Source organism: Camarhynchus parvulus, chromosome 10, assembly GCF_901933205.1.
Source record: "Camarhynchus parvulus chromosome 10, STF_HiC, whole genome shotgun sequence".
In the NCBI taxonomy this organism is placed as follows: domain Eukaryota; kingdom Metazoa; phylum Chordata; class Aves; order Passeriformes; family Thraupidae; genus Camarhynchus; species Camarhynchus parvulus.
Genome location: NC_044580.1, coordinates 4,964,384 through 4,980,610, shown reverse-complemented (window position 1 = coordinate 4,980,610; position 16,227 = coordinate 4,964,384). Strand labels below are relative to the sequence as shown.

General features: G+C 38.2%; 1 protein-coding gene across 1 annotated transcript in view; it reads right to left on the bottom strand.

Annotated features, from left to right (window-relative positions):
* Positions 1-16,227, bottom strand: part of CIB2 (calcium and integrin binding family member 2) — a 29,723-nt gene that overhangs the window by 11,378 nt on the left and 2,118 nt on the right. The window contains exons 2-3 of the mRNA XM_030955358.1: positions 7,961-7,995; positions 1,227-1,338 (exon numbers count right to left, since the gene is read on the bottom strand). Of these exons, the coding sequence (XP_030811218.1) occupies positions 1,227-1,338; positions 7,961-7,995 (147 nt within the window). The remainder of the gene's footprint in view (positions 1-1,226; positions 1,339-7,960; positions 7,996-16,227) is intronic.

The window sequence follows — 16,227 nt, the reverse complement described above, 5'->3', positions numbered from 1 at the left end:
CTTCAGAAACCCAAGCTGTCCATAGGCATCTGCTAAATCAGAGTCTGAAGAATAATTGAAGGATAAAAATTTTCCCAAGGTTTTCTACTGAATTAAATGATTGCATGTGTTTAATGTTTCCATTTATATGAAATGCTGGTCGAATACTTTTTAACACACATACTTTAACAAAACATGGTTCTTGTTCAACAAATTATATTATCCCAGAATAAACATACAGCAAGTGTGGTATTAAAGGAACAAAGAATTCTGTGACCTTCAACTTGAAATCTAATTCAAATGTTTTTCACTTCATGTTGACTTAGCGTTCTCTACAACTGAATGTCTAAAGCATGGCTTCTGCTTGTAAAATACCAGATATTTGAAAAAAAATACAACACTAAGGAAGAATTTCTAGATCATTAAAATTAAGTGGAAAGCCATCAATTACAAGGTTTTTATAGCATTGTTCTTAAAAAGCTTAATAATGCTTCATGCAACTATCAGATTGAGCACATAGTTTCCACATTATAGTAATTTACAGACATCAATCGACTAGCATATATGAAAAATAGACTGTGTGACAAAACACAACATAATTCAATGAACTGTTTAAAAATAAATGCCTGAAGTCCACATTTGTCCCATTAAAACCATAAATTCTTGAATTGTTGAACTGAGAATAAAAACAAAGTGTCTCAATTTTTTTTGCACTTATTGCCTTATACCTACTGCTTCTCTCATTTGCAGTTACATGGACTGTTTCTCCACTTCCTACCATGTAATGTCCCCATGAAAATGAAAACTCCTGATAATTAAGAAAAATAATATTTATTGTGCCTAGGTAGCTGAGAAAAAAGGGGGAAACCTTTACTTTTTATTAGCAATATTCTGCACATTGATAGCAAAATTCCTACAGACTGAGATAAGAACTTCAGATTTCTAACCAGCTCTTCATACAGAGATTCCTGTGGATATGTGGCTTCTGCGGGGCATATACACAAAAAGCAAAGATTGCTAAATTTATTTCCTATTCATTTCCTTTAACATCTACCCTAACTATCTCTGCAAGAAAGACATTCACCTGAATATTTTCCAGTTTCTGGGGCTGGTTTTGCCCTTGAATAATAACAGGAAGGGGAAGACCTTTGCATGCCACAGAGCTTCTGGATATCAATTTTGGAAAAAGGTCTGGCAGATGAGCTAGAGAAGTTAAGATACAGTTTGCAAGCAGTCAAAAGTGATACCTTCAGCTCCGGCATGTTTATTATAAGCTGCATAGGTAGTTTAACATCTGGGTCCTTTGTGTAGTCCATGGGCACAACGTTTGGTGCCATTTCATAGTATCGGCCATGCAACCTGTAAACAAGCAGAAACAAACAGCCAATAACCAATTTTAAATAACCAATTCCATTCAGACAGTAATCACGTACAAATTCGTCTTGCAGCTCTAGTCATTGGTTTTAGTGCACAAGTCTGAGCCCACCAAATTGCCATCTTTCTGAAAAAAAGAGGGCTTTGATGCAGTATCCAGCAGGCACATGTTTCTCGAGGTCTGTAACTGAGCAGTTTCACACTATGTCTATGCAACATTTAGGCACTGCCAGTATGTGCACAGAAGGCCTGAACCAAGGCATGTACTGCAAAATGCAATTCTTATCATATGTGGAAGTTAAGTCTTACACCTAATTCATAAACTGCTTAGGACAGAAAGCGCCCTTTTGTCATGTCCTATGTATTAACACAGTGTATTCTGATCTCTCAGTAGGGCATATGTACTACTTGTATACATTATAAAGCTGTATCTTGTGACTTACTTTCCTTTTAACAAAAAGTCCTGCTTGCTCACTAGGCATACTAACAATTACATATAGAGATTACTGTGTTTTAACAGCAGAATATAAATAAAACAGTAATACAGGAAGAAATGCCTCAGCAACCCCTTCATTTCCCCAGCTTTACCTGCAGCAGATCCGCACCAAACTGAACTTCAGGTTCCTGTGTGTAAATAAACTCAAAAACTAGGGTAAAATAATCTACAGGCATCTGTTTTCTCATCATTATGATGTGCCACAAAGAACACGTAAAATGACACACAGAAACACATTTTTTCTGCATTGTAGGAAACTGATGTCCTTATCCTGCACAGCAATATTTTATGCCATACCAGAAATTGGATATCCACTATCTCAGCACATTTCAGCTGCTAACCACAGCTCACCCTGACATTTCATAAATACTCTGTAATTCAAGATGCAATAGCCATTTCCTTCTCTAACAATTGATTTCTCTGTTGTAAACAGCAGCTAAAAAGATGCTTCTAAATACAACAGAAAAAGCAACTTAAAAAGAAAAACTTAAAAGAAAAAAAAACTTTCAAGTCCAATGTCCATCTATGGGTTACCTACTTTTTTAAAAGCTAGAATACTGAAATGGTGTTCTAGTCTCCTTATTGGCAAAACTTGACCATTGTGGAAAACATTCAGAAATTCAGGAGCTGACGATCCCTGCTTATTTTAACTGTCAAGATTAAGAATGTGCAGTGGGGTTCAGGAAACTGATGTGTTTGAAAATAAAGACATTTTCACAGTTAGCTCCTTGAGGTTACTGAAACAGTTGTGACAGCAGCAGAAGAAAATGGGGGTTTAATTTTTCTATTAAATTAATCAATAAAGGCAGAACAAGACTTACGCCTGTAGACAGCAGTAGTTTTAAAATCAGCTGCCCATCAAACAATGAAAACCAAAAGTACTGTGTTCAGTAAAAAGCCCACAACACAGTTTTGTCCCCACAGCCTACTTTTGATTGATGATAACTTTCATTTTACTACTTTGGGTCTTTTACATGGCAAAAGGTAGGTCAGAGTCTGTTTTTACTTCGCGAGGGTGAAGGATCCTAGAGTCAGCAAGGATGACGCTGTGGGAATTTGCTGGATATAGTTTGGGATGTCGCTTACAACAGAGCCTCCTGCTCTACCTGAATAGATTCAAAAAAAGAGATTTCTAAGCTTACACCCTGCAGCAACCATTTAAATCCACTACTGAGCTTTGGGAGCGAGTCAAACTGTAGCCAAGGTCACCAGTGGGTGTGTTAAAACACAGAGCAGCCCTTCCTTGGCCTGGTGTACACTCATCTCCAGCATTAAATGTAATGACAACACATTACAGCTGGCTGAGCTGCCCTTTTAACAGGAACTCTGCACTGAAGGAGTGCTGAAAACAAAAGATAAAAGCTTGCAATGGCTCATTGATTAGAAATAAGGAGAGGCTTTAAAGTGGCCTTTAGAAATGAATTAACATCTTCCCAATTTGGGTCCCACAGCAACAGTCACTTGATTTATGCTGTAAGGGGGAAACATTTTTATTCAGCAATATATATCCTATTTATTCCTGAGTAAAAGGGATGCATTCAAAGACTTGTATATTACACTCAAGACCATCTCAAGGAGTAAATTCTAGATTGCTTGGCGTTGTTCTGCACTGTCAGAAAAAGAACAGCAAATGGCTTAACTAGAGCAATGAAAGCAGGCAGTGAGTGCTGATGGGCAGTCCCACCACAGGTTCACAGGAGCCATGGCATGACCTGGCTATGCACTCGTTGTACAGGATGGAACAACCTGTGCCTGCAGCAAGACCAGAAGGGCACAGCTGCTGTTCAGTTGTACTTTTGGCTATTCACCACAATCAGAGCTATAGGCTTCTGTCCAGATGCCAGAGCTGAATGGAACAGCTGGAGAAGGACTTTGTGTAATACACAGAGAAGAATTCACCACTCCAGAGACCAGCAGGAGAATTGACAAGTCAACATAAAGCCTTGGAAAGAGCCAGGTCTCATCAATCAGCCCTTCCAAGCACCTGAGATGGCTGGAAGTAAAAGAAGCAGCAGCATTGAAGATGAGACCGCACAGAATGCAGGACAGAATGCACTGATGGGAACTGATTTACAACCCTTGCTACAGAGGCTGTAGCCCTGTACTGATGCAAATCAGTGAACTGCACATGCTCTCTTGTCCTGTAGTCCTTTAATGGACAGCTGGGGAACAGAGCCAGACAGACCAAAACCTACAGGTCTGCCACACAGGGAGAAAAAGTTGCTATAGCTCAAAAAGAAGGAGGTTCTTTAATCTGGGGCCTTCGGGGCAACTGAAATAGCACTTGGAGGGTCTCAGATTTATGTCATAGTTGCAGAAACTGTTTTTGCAACAATAAATGTTACACATGGTAATGGAGGCATAAATCCCTGTGCTGCACCAATTCCTCAGTGAATTATTGCTTCCAAAGATTGCAAGAGGTTAGAACAGTCCATTAGAGAACGTGGTCTACCATGTGAAGCTGAAACCAAAATGACAGGAAACCTGATACAAGGAAATTCAGTCAGAAACTGAAACCACAACTCAGTGAATTGCCACAGTTTGACAAACAGATAAACAACAAAGGACAGTGAGAAACACAAGCAGAAAGAGTTGAAAGTTGAAGGAATTCTGTTACTGATATGCCTTTCCCCTTTTATAAATTCCAGTTGAAGTTATTTTCATTGTATCAATAAAACACAGTAACTGGGCACTGAAATCAGATTTATAAAAAGGCAGCATAATAAGATGAGAAAAAGTGGATAGATGAGTCTTCTGCTAGTTTTTAGTTAGCGTGTAAAGCAGAGCAGCTGTACAGGGGAGCCCAGAACTGGACACAGTACAGCAGCACTCTGCACTCCATGCAGATCAACACTGACAGGGATTCTCTCCTCTCAATCTGTTTTAAATATAATACAGGAGAAGTTTATGGTATGGAAATACAGGGACTGCCTAAAATCCTTTTTTTTTTTCTTTTTCATTCCTGGAGGATTCAGAAACATTTTTAATAAGAAGAATGTCAACATAATTATCAAGAGGATCAACAGTAGCTTCAGGATATATGTTCTTTGTGTATATAGTTTCTTGCCTAAAACTCAGGAAGATTCCTAAGGGTATAGAGCTACTAATTTCATTCTTTTGGCTGATGCCTTTTCCTCCAAAGCTGACAAAGGGCAATTCCCCTTTCTGCATACAAAACTTCAAACTCTTTAAAAGAAAAACAGGAGTTGTTTTCTAACTCCTTCCTCCAAGCAGTTTGCTGCATTTGCTCCCTTATAAGGAAGCTTTCCAGACACTTGAAGGAGCCACTGCTTAATCCTCTAGCAGATTTCAGATGTAAAATCCAACATTCAGCTGGATTGGCTAGAAGGGCTCCTGTCACCTCCCCCTTCATCCATCAAGAACACACTATGAGACAGGCAGAGAAGAGAAGGGAACAGAAGAACTATTTTTCTTCTACCAAAAGGTTCAAAGGTTTGCTGATGTCCCAAATGGTGCCCAGCTTGGTCATTTAGTGCCATGTTCCCCTGGCAGTTGTCTAACTAGGTTAAGTCACTGTCAAGTAACACAACTTGAATTGACAACTTTTGTGCTTTTTGGCTAGGACAGACATCCAAAAACACCTGCATCTGAGTGTTTCTTTGGGTGCCAAACTGCACCAGTCTACAGGGAGAAGCAGAAACAGATGGGCTGATGAACAGTTAAGCATTATTGCTAGAGTGAAAGCTTGTCTGCCAGAAAATCAGATTTGTAAAACTGACTAAGAGAAATAATGCCTTATGAGAGACAACTCAACCATTTGTTCCCATTTACAATCACAAGAGAGGCACATTACACAAACAGATTCATTCCTATAACCAAAGTGGTTTTTCCAACTTTTCTTCACATCATTTTTTTTCTTTTTATTCCTGTTCCTCTCTACAGGATGTTTTCCAGGATAACAAACCTTTTTTAAATTGTGATGCCCCAAACTGGACACTCTATTCCTACTGAGGTCACAGTACTGCTAACTGGAATTCTCCCATTTTATAAACACTGCTGAGGCGAATGCATTTTAGAAATGCATTTCTCTTTTTTGCAAGAGCATTGTGAGGCTGGTGTTGTTAAAATGCTGCTCACTTTGCTCAGATCTCTAACCCCCCAGCCCATCATTTTGATACACTCCATTCTGCACTTGCAAACTTTTTCTCAGTTCTTAGGACTTGAGTGTGTGAATTTTCTTTTGCTCACTTTGACTCCAGTAATTTCTCTAACATACTGTTGAAAAAGCTCATCTCGATCTTTATAGCATCTCCAACTCACTTCACCTCAATGTTTCTTGCCATTCTCACCAATTTTCTATGTTCAGGAATATTTTGACCAAGAGTTCAGTGCACTTACACAAGCAGAAAAGGACTACTACAGACTGGAATATGTAGAAGTCTTTACCAAAATGAAGACATGTTGCAGCTGCTTCTTTTCTCTGACTTACAAAAGCAGATACTCTCAGGAAGATTTGCTTTTAACAGATCTGCAGTGGCTGCCTCTGAGCATGTATTAAGTTCTAGGCACTTACAGACTGATTGTGTACCAGTGTGTTCTGGCATCTCTCCATGCAGAAAAGTTGTGTCCTGAAGCTACACACATTGGTCTAAATTTCCACATTCTCCTTAAGAAAACTGGGGCATGTTTTCAAAGCCCTAACACCAACAAAGCAACCAGTACCAGCTCTAAAAAATTGTCAGCTGTCCAATAATATTTTACATAATGTTTTGTGATAACATAAATATGTCTACAATAACAAACATTCTTTAATATGTTCTTGCCCTGGGCCCATGACTGAATGCTCATAGCTGCAATCAGCACTTCCAAAAATTAACCATCTTTAACCAAGACTTAGGAGTGTATTTAGGTTTTCTGGTGATAAACAGCTATCAAACACCAGTAGTGAGCTATGGTTTCTATTTTTCTCTTTCACCAGGTGCACTTGCCTCTGCTGCAGTCTTACTATATATTTTTACCTAGTTCCATTTTCAGCATTTTGTGTTAAACTTTTCTTCACTTTAAATTAATAAGTTATACTATTTTCTAATAATTTGCACATTATCCAAGCTCAGATTACTAATCAAAAAATGTATCTTCAACCCCTCTGACCATAGCCTGTATTTATGTTGACTGGAGCTGCTGTTGACACCAAAGCCTTGCACTCCAAAGTCAGTATGTAAGTCAATCTAACAGCTTACTGGTAGGGAAATGCTCCCTTCACTTTCAGTTGCATTTCCTTGCTGTGGCTCTCATGCCAGCTTTGGCACTCATCTGATCCTTCAGAGAGCTGATTCAGCTTATTAAACCAGCAGAAAATAGATTTACCTTTGTTTGGGGTTTTGATGGGCTACTTTCCCTGTAGGGACAGATAAAAACACTTAGCCCATTTCACCTAATTGCAGTCTCACGCTGGTTTACATCAGTTTATAGCAATCTAAATTGAAGCTGCCATATTCATTCCTTCATCCCCACCTACACAACAGTCATTAACAGCCATGCAAATGGATGGTGAGACAGACAGGGCTTTCTTTTTTTTTCTTTTTGTAAGGATGCTCCTTGTTGGATCATCTCACTAAAGTCGGCAGCTGCACAAGAAATTCAGTTCAGCCTAAAGAGGACTCAACCTGCATTTCCTCCCTATCAGCCCTGTGAGCATCCTGCAGGGTAAATAAGTGCCCAGCAGTACCTGGCTGCCCTTTCACTGAGACAGGGAGATGCTAAATCAGTAAGTGCTAATTAACCAGGGAGTCATAACCCATTTTATTCCTGCTCACTAAAACTTCACCTCAGACATGTAGAAACACCTCTGGACTCTACACTGACTGCAGGATGTGCCCTCACTGGTATCATTGAGCGGAAAAGCAGCAAATCCCTTTCATACAAGTCATTGGCTCAACCCTAAAATAGTCTATGATACTCACTTTAAGCTAATCACCACCTTATGACAATTATACATTATAAGTGTATCTTAAATTCAATCCTACTTTACTCTATACAATTAATTCCTGCAGAATAACAGGCTTTATCTGGTTTCCTCACAAATCAGATAAAAAGATTTAGCTTCTTCCACATGGATCACAAAGGAGAAATTTAAAAGAGTTTACTTACCGAAGGATTTCCTTCCGAGTAAAGAACGTGCAGTCCTGTTAAAGAAACAAAATATGTCATTGTACTACATTGAAAACAACTGCAAAGAGTTATTTCTCAACTTTTGGAAGGAAACTCAGATCTGACAGAGAAACATTAAAGATGCTGTTTGGGTGCCATCTACATTTGAATCAGAAAGCAATATACACTATAAAATAGCAGAAATGTTTCAAGAATAGGCCTATCAGTAAAAAGAAAGATATTGATAGTGTGATAGCTCAGGAGGAAAAACCAGGTGGCTGAGATACTTCTCCAATGTGGAATGACCAGACTAGAAACAAAGTAAAATCTAAAATAGAAGGTATATGCCAAAAGTATTCACTAAAAGAATATGGAAAACTACAAACAACAATCTGTTGTTGATGACAAAACCTGTCTTTTTACTTTAAGTATCCCCCTGCTGGAGACAACGGGAGACAATTATTTATTTTAATAATAAAATTATGTGGTTATTTATTAGTTATTAACCCTTCTTGCTAACAATCACTTTGCACTGTAGTCACTTTGCTGAAGGCAGCAACTCCTCTCTTTTAGGAGCATGGATAAATGGATAGCTCGTGCCCTGAACAGCAGCAAACCATTCAGCTCTCCCTGTGCTATCACAGAACTAGAAATAACTAAAATGCAAATGTAGAGCTTGATGGACTTGAGAGAAAAGCATACAAGCATTCACTTGCATTCTAAATGGCTCTGTGATGTGACTAAATTGACATTGGTTTAATTCACTTAATAAATACCTCTTCTATACTAGAATTCAAACACTTCACCAAAGAACCAGAATATGAGCAATGGCAGAGTTTGCATTTCATGCTTTTCTATTTCAGTCACAAAAAAAAATACAATTTCACGTGCTGTGAGGAAACAATAATCAGTCCCATCCCATTCAAAAACAATCCCTTAATCTCCACTCTTACCTAGTATGTATTTAATGGAAATTCTGCCCTGCACCCAAGACTAGGAACACCAGTGGTAATGAAATATTTGATAATCAGTTGAGAATATCATTCATTGATTCAGAGAATATGTAACTTGATCTTTGAGCCAGCTCCTGAGGGTGTGTATATATAGGGGACAGCCACCAACACAGAAAATTCTTCCTGATTACCCACCTCTCTCACAGGCCCATGTGATGTGGCAGGGCATTTGCCTAACCATTCAGCTCTTTGTAATTTCCCCCCTTTAATGGAAAGACATTTAGAATATATCATCTTTGAAAATCAGCTTGTGACAAGACAACAGTATCAGACTTGGTAAGTCATACTTAAAGGGTACAAACAAGTACTTTGTCTCTACAAGTCCTGCTCTTCAGTCAACTAGTGAGAAAGTATTTCTTTCTCAAGCTGAGACTCATTGGGGCTAAATGCCTGCTTCTTCCAAGGAGGGGAGAAGCAAAGGATCCCTTGCTGGCAGAGGCAAACAGCCCATCTCGGGTGTCCAGGAACGCGATCGGTCCCGCAGGTATCAATTATTGAGCTGCCTTGCTCTCCTCCATACAAAGTGCCCGGAGCAGCAGCTCTTCCTTCAGTGGATTGTGCAGTTACAAAACCCAGGAGGAAGCACCTTGGGAGCTGCTGACACTGATGTCACATTGTCTGCAACTGCACAAAGTGACATTGGAGCCAGCTGGTCAAGTCTTCCTTAATTCCACACAATCAACGCAGTCAAACTGTCACTTAAGGATGCTTCATTTACTAAGAAAGAGCAGGTGTTATCTCACAAATAACTGTAGTGCCCTCAGCAGCAATCATCTGTAATTATACAGGCTGGGGAAAACAGCAGCCACTTAACTAGAAAGCTGACAGGAAAGTGATATACAAATGGAGACAAAGATTAAAAGGAGAAGTTACCCTTTACCTTGCAGAAGTCCTGCAAAAATGCTATTGGAAGACAAACTATGTCAGATAATGAACCATTTTTGCTGACACTCCACACATTTTTTATATTTTATTCTTAGTTGCACCATGATGCTGACAATAAACACTGCTGCCTGCCTGCTTTTTGATCAACAAGTTTTTTACTAATGTAACCTAAACCCCACTAATACTGAAAATCTCTATAGCAGAAGCAGTTGCAACTATCTATCTGACCACTGTTACTGACAGCTCTATTTCAATTACACCTGCCAATTGCATGGACTTGTCAGGGATGAAAGTTGCCAAAAAAATTTAAGAATGGTCTCACTCTTAAGAGAGATGTTAAAGCTGCTCGGGTCAAAGCACCACAAACTCACTGTGACCTGGCCTATACTTGTGATCCACCAGATGATACCAGCTATGAAACAATTTACCATAAAAAAGCCTGTCTGGTGTCAAATGCCTGCTGGCAAGTGCAAAACCACAGCTCCATGTGACCTCTGATAGGGAAGTCCAGCCATCCCTCTTGCTTCTTGCACCCTTTTATTTCTGCCTGTTCCTTTATGCAGACTTCACCTTGATGAACACAATAACTGCATCAGAGAATTCTGAAGGAAGGAACGAATGTGTTTGTAAATGAACCTAGCAGTAATGGACATATTTTCAGCTTGGATCATTTCCTTTGAGTGACTTAGAATATAGCATTGGCAGTGCTGGTACAAGAGACAAACAAAGGTGAAACAAGTATCTATTGATGGCAGGAAAGGGGTGCAGGACTGAGTTAATTTCCCATTTTTTTGAAATCACAGCTCTCAGTTGGATTAAAATCATGATGGAAAAAAGGTCTAAACAACAGAATTACATTTTATAGTTGCTGGAACTTCAGCAATTTAATTCCAATTTAATTAAAGACTTGGCCAAAGAAACACAGAGGTGAATCATCCAATTTTCTTCTGGCTACTTCATTCATACAGAAAAAATATATAATGAAGGAAAAGAAATAGTAAATTAACATGCTAAATTCACTTTCTCATAAGGAAAGGTGAAGTTGGCTCTGGAAAGCATTTGTCATTTATGCACATGACAACTTTGATTTTCCTGCAAGCCAGAGATATCACAGAACACATTTGCTATTTTGTGGATTGTATTTGAGTTTACTAAGAGCACAAAAAGCAACCTGTCTGTTCTGTCTACACTAAGATGTCTGGGAGTCCTGCTAGAAAAGCAGGAACTGAATACAAAACAAATATTACCAGAGTTTTCATAATTCTTATCAGTTCAACATTACAGCAAGAATTGATCCTGGGAATTATTGCCTTTATTTCTAGTGCTATACAATGGCCTGAAAAACTTCTGCTAACAGGCCCTCAGGGGCTTTAGCTTCTTGAGAACAGAGGCTTTGCCTTGACAGTTCACTTATTCCAGCCCCTGAGAACAAACATGCACCTTTTCCAAGCTAACTCTCCTGCCCAGTCTGTCCTCATGCCCTTAATAACCCAGTAAATTACAAGTCCAACATGGGATCGCTGATGGTTGTTTGGAGGTAAGATACCACTAAAACAAATCTGCAATTATCTACTTAACATCTTGTAAAAATGTGAATAAAACCAAGCAAACAGAAAATAAATTTCCCATTGATTTCCAGGAGATCATGATCTTGTATAATGGGACTTGATTCTCAAATTTAGCATTTAGATGGCTTAACTACTTCTTAAAATACTTTGCAGATAGAAGAGGCAGACAGCTGGTGTATTTAGGTTCCATGGGTAGCTTGGCTCATGGCTGGTGATTGGACTTTCTGCAAGTCACTCAGCATTGCTTGTAAAGTTTTGCTTAACAGTCTCTGCTCTTAAAACTTAATTTTTATAGCAGAACAGCATGCACATGCTGTTAGCTTTATTCTTATATTTCCTATGTCAGATGAATGCAGATTTATGACAGAACAGACTGAAATATGGTGGTCCACCACCTTGTCCAGTCATCTGCAGGACTTGACTGCAAACTCCTTGGTTGGTTCTGCTTTGTATTGAGTTCTACAGTGATTTGAACAAAGCAAAAAAGGAGAGAGAGATGCTCTGACAATGCTGCTACTGAACTGTCTCTAGAGTGTCCATCCAGCACACCAGGAGGTGTGGCTCCACTCAGCCCATGCCAGTTCCTGAGAGCAGCACCCAGCTTATGAATGGCAACAGAGTCCTGTGAATGGGAGGTTACCAATCACCACTCCCAGAAACAAGTACTGTGCATAAAGTACAGCTCTGAAACAAAGCTAACTTCATGGCAGTATGCAAAACATTCCCCTACAGAACAAAAACTGGAGAAATGAACAACAGAATGGAAGAACAGAAATACACAAATATGCTGTGAAACAGTATTTCTGAAAGTCATTAAATGCATATTCCTCTTCTAAGAAAAAACATATATATTCTGCTTCGTATATGTATAGTTTCATAAGGTCAGGTTTACTTTGATCCCGGAACAGATTAATTGGAAACTTTTATAAATACAAAAATAATATTAATCAGTCTTATAAAATCACTGCAAATTAAAAAAAAAACAGCTTCAAAGATAATACAGACACTGTAAACCACAGCTATCTGAGAGAGCAGCTCTTAAAAAATGCTAGCTATTAGATCCTGCAGCACCTTAAAAGGTAGTAGCTAAAGCAAATTACTTCAGAGGTTTCATTTTTAAAATTTTAAATGACATTTTGTACTGTGCCAAAGCACAAAATGTGTGTAAGAGCATTTAATCAAAACATCATCAAAATATCGTCCTGTGAAGCAACCAAGAATCTGGTACCAGACAGTAGCAAATGAACTCTTATATAAGATCTATTAGTAACTCTGTTCTAGCAATGTTTTACAAATCCAGTACTTTTGTTCTACATTCCACACGACTAAGACTGGCATGGAGTTGTGCAAGACTGAGTCTGCAAGATATTTATGTATTTTCATCACTGTTAGTGTATAAAGAGTTAACAGAGTCAATGAGTTAAAAATGCTGTTTGCATCGGAACACCAATGAAAATTTTACCACACAGCTCATCCTTATTTGTCATCATATATACTTCACAATTACACTCAAACCAACCCAAACACCCACTGAGTTTCAGAAGGAAAAAATCTGCATCTGTAAGAACCTGTTTACATATTCATATGGCAACAGGGGAGTAAAAACAAGTCAGACTTTAGCAAGGACTGAAAAAAAGCAAACTGCCAACAAAAGTAATTTTGCTCAATCTACAGATGCACCAAATGGTAACATGAAACAAGAACCTGACCAAAGGATATTTTCACAAAAAACTTGCTCCATTATTATGCTACTTTTACTTGCACAATAACAGCAATACTGTATCAAATGAAAAATACTTTTTACAGAAGATCCTGGGGAACCTATGAATGCACTTCTTGTATTCTTGCAAAGGATTAATTTTCCAAGACCCTGGATGAAGTCTGGATGGCTTTTTAAAAGACAGCTTGATGAACCTGTTTTACTTTACAAATGGTGTTTCTTGACAGATCATAACCTAACTTGTTTAACCTGGTTTTGCACAATGCTCATGAAATATAGTTGAATTGCACTTTAACGTCAATTTTGATAAAAGGAAAAAAGTGAGCTCTGTAATAGAGAAATTCTTGTGTAAAAGAAGAAAGTCATTACTTCATTGTACTATATTGTATTGCAATATTGCCCATAAGACTGCCAGGGTAAACATCAGTTTGTTTTGAGACTGTATTAAATAATGCAGAGTAAATAATACCATCAATGAAAAAATACAAATGGCTTGCAATAAAACCAGTAATATGCTTTATAATCTCTAGGTTCTAGAAGGGAAATAAACAAGCAAACAAATGGATCACTGAATTTGTACTGAATTCAGATCTCTTGATTCAAGTAATCCCAGAATAGGAAATGAGATTGACTGAACAGTGCAGGAGTTTGTCACAACCAAGTACAGTTTCTCTGCATTTCCTACTCAAAACAATTGTTTTACAGTTAGAAATGCTGTGCATCAAGGTGAATAAATGCTCTGAATGAATAAATAAGTTGCTTTACAGCATACTTGTATTTTCCATTCCTTCAAGCATCTGCACACACTCAAAACACCCTAAAATTTCAGTTAATTTTCTTTTCTCAATATGAGACTTGACCTCCAAAATCTGTAGGCAGCTTTTAAAATCTTAACTTTTAAATGTTCTTTTATTGCAATGAAATCCATCTTTCTTGCCTATCAATACTTACCTTTTCCCTCACCAGACCTTGGTAAGATTTCACATTTTCTGTATTAAAAAAGCCCTCAACAACCAAAAGCCCCATTCACCAAAAAAAAACCAAACCAAAACAAACCAAAACAAACCAACTAAAACCCACAGGCAGAACTCTAAGGGCATAAGAATCATAAATGCCAGTAAAATTCCTTTTCTTAGAAGGTCAGTATTTTAAATGATGTGAATCTCTATGAGCAACTCAGTGCTAGCAAAAGCCTAATTTGCAAAACATTTCACTAGTCTTCTGAAAATGTAAAGAGCTGCCAACAAGAACACTTATAACAGGTGATATGATCTTAATAGCAGGTGTTAGGACAAGGTGTTAGCCTGGAAAGCTGAAAATTTCTTTTCTTTACTTTGCCTCTACCTACTTGAATTTAAAAACCAACCAACCAAACAACCAACCATACAAACCTGAATGGTTTAGTATTATCAAGTTCTATCACAGGTCTCTTGTACAAAGAGTTTCAAATGGCTACCAAACTCTATGAAGAGCATTGAAAAATTGTCCATTGAAAATACTGAGGTGTATATATCCTGTGGGTGACCACGTATACAATTCTTTAAATTAAAGTCAAAAGTTCTGCTAACAACTGGCTTTTCAATTTACATGCAAAAAAGGTGCACACATAGGCTTTTCAGAAAGTTTTATCTAAATCAAACAATTTGATCTCTTTTATTTCATTAATATCACACTAATGACCTGAGATTTATGTATGCCAGCTTTTCAAGCAGGTGATTTTTCTGCAGCTTAATCTTCACTCTCTAAAGCCAAAGCCACTTGCATAGGTTTTACCATACTTTAGGCACATGAACTTCTCACTTTTTCACCTCATGGCGTATTTTATGGAACAAGCACATAAAACACAATGAATTTTTTTTTAATTATAAAAAAATTTCCACCTGAAACAATATTAGGTGCTATGAGCTCAAAGCAATTTGTATGAAAGACAGAAATAATAGAAGGTACAACCAGATAATACAATGTCCAGAAACAGATTTCAATAAGGAAATTATAAGTCTAACCATGAGGTGAGTGAGGTTTTGAAAGGTCTACCAATAGGAACTGTGAGGAAGTAAAAAAGAAAGAACAACCAAGATATATTTTACAAAAAAGATTGACACTTTTGCTTCTGAATGCTGATACTATGAACACTGTACTACTGTTCATAGTATCACTGGACCACTGTTGTAAGGAGTACAGAACTAACTCACAGACACATAAATTCACAAGAAACTGCTTTAGGGAAAAAAAAAAAAGACTCAATGATCAATTTATAAAAGCAATTTATATGTAGATGCCTTCCTGGTCACTGGGGTACAGATGTGCACAACAGACTGTTGCAAAGTGGACTGTGGTACACAGTGTTTTGCTTTGGCCCACGGTTTAGAGGCCCTGGTAACTCAGCTGCTGGCTCAAGACATGAAAAACCTGCACTAAAAAAAATATGGAAACATTGCCCCATTCTTCTTTTTTCTATTCTGAAGAAATTCCACAAATGAGAAGATGGCAGGTAAGACAGTAAATTCCAAGTCAAAGAGCTCCAGGTACAAAGTGCCGTCTCCCCCAGGATGGCATGGAAAGGCAAGAGCTCTCTGTGTGGGTGGCTCCAGCAGTCAGCCCAGGATCTTTTTGTTTAAAAGACTCGAGAGAGATGCAAAACTAATAAATCAGAGGCAAATCATCATCAAAATTATGTCTTTATCTGATTCTTCACAGCATTAGGCTAATACTCCTTCCTGACAAATTCTGCAGGCCAGTTATTGTCCTGAAACCTGTTATTTTATGGTACTTGCCAAACACAGTCAAAAATTGTCTAGCTCTGCACTAATGAACTGCAAGTCTGCCTGTAACAGAGAAATCCCAAAGGTGACTCAATCCACTGGGCCAAACTCCTGCCAGGCTTTGAGATCAATTACCCAGCATTATGAAAGGCAGGGGCTGCAAAAGCCATTAGACAGAGGCAATTTCTACATGAAGAGCACTGAATTAGGGATGACATTTCAGCTCTTGCATTTGCCAGTTTATGTCAAGAGGATAACATTAATTACATTTGGATTTTGTTTTGTTTCACTGCAGTTGTGCTCTGTTTTGTGTTCACTT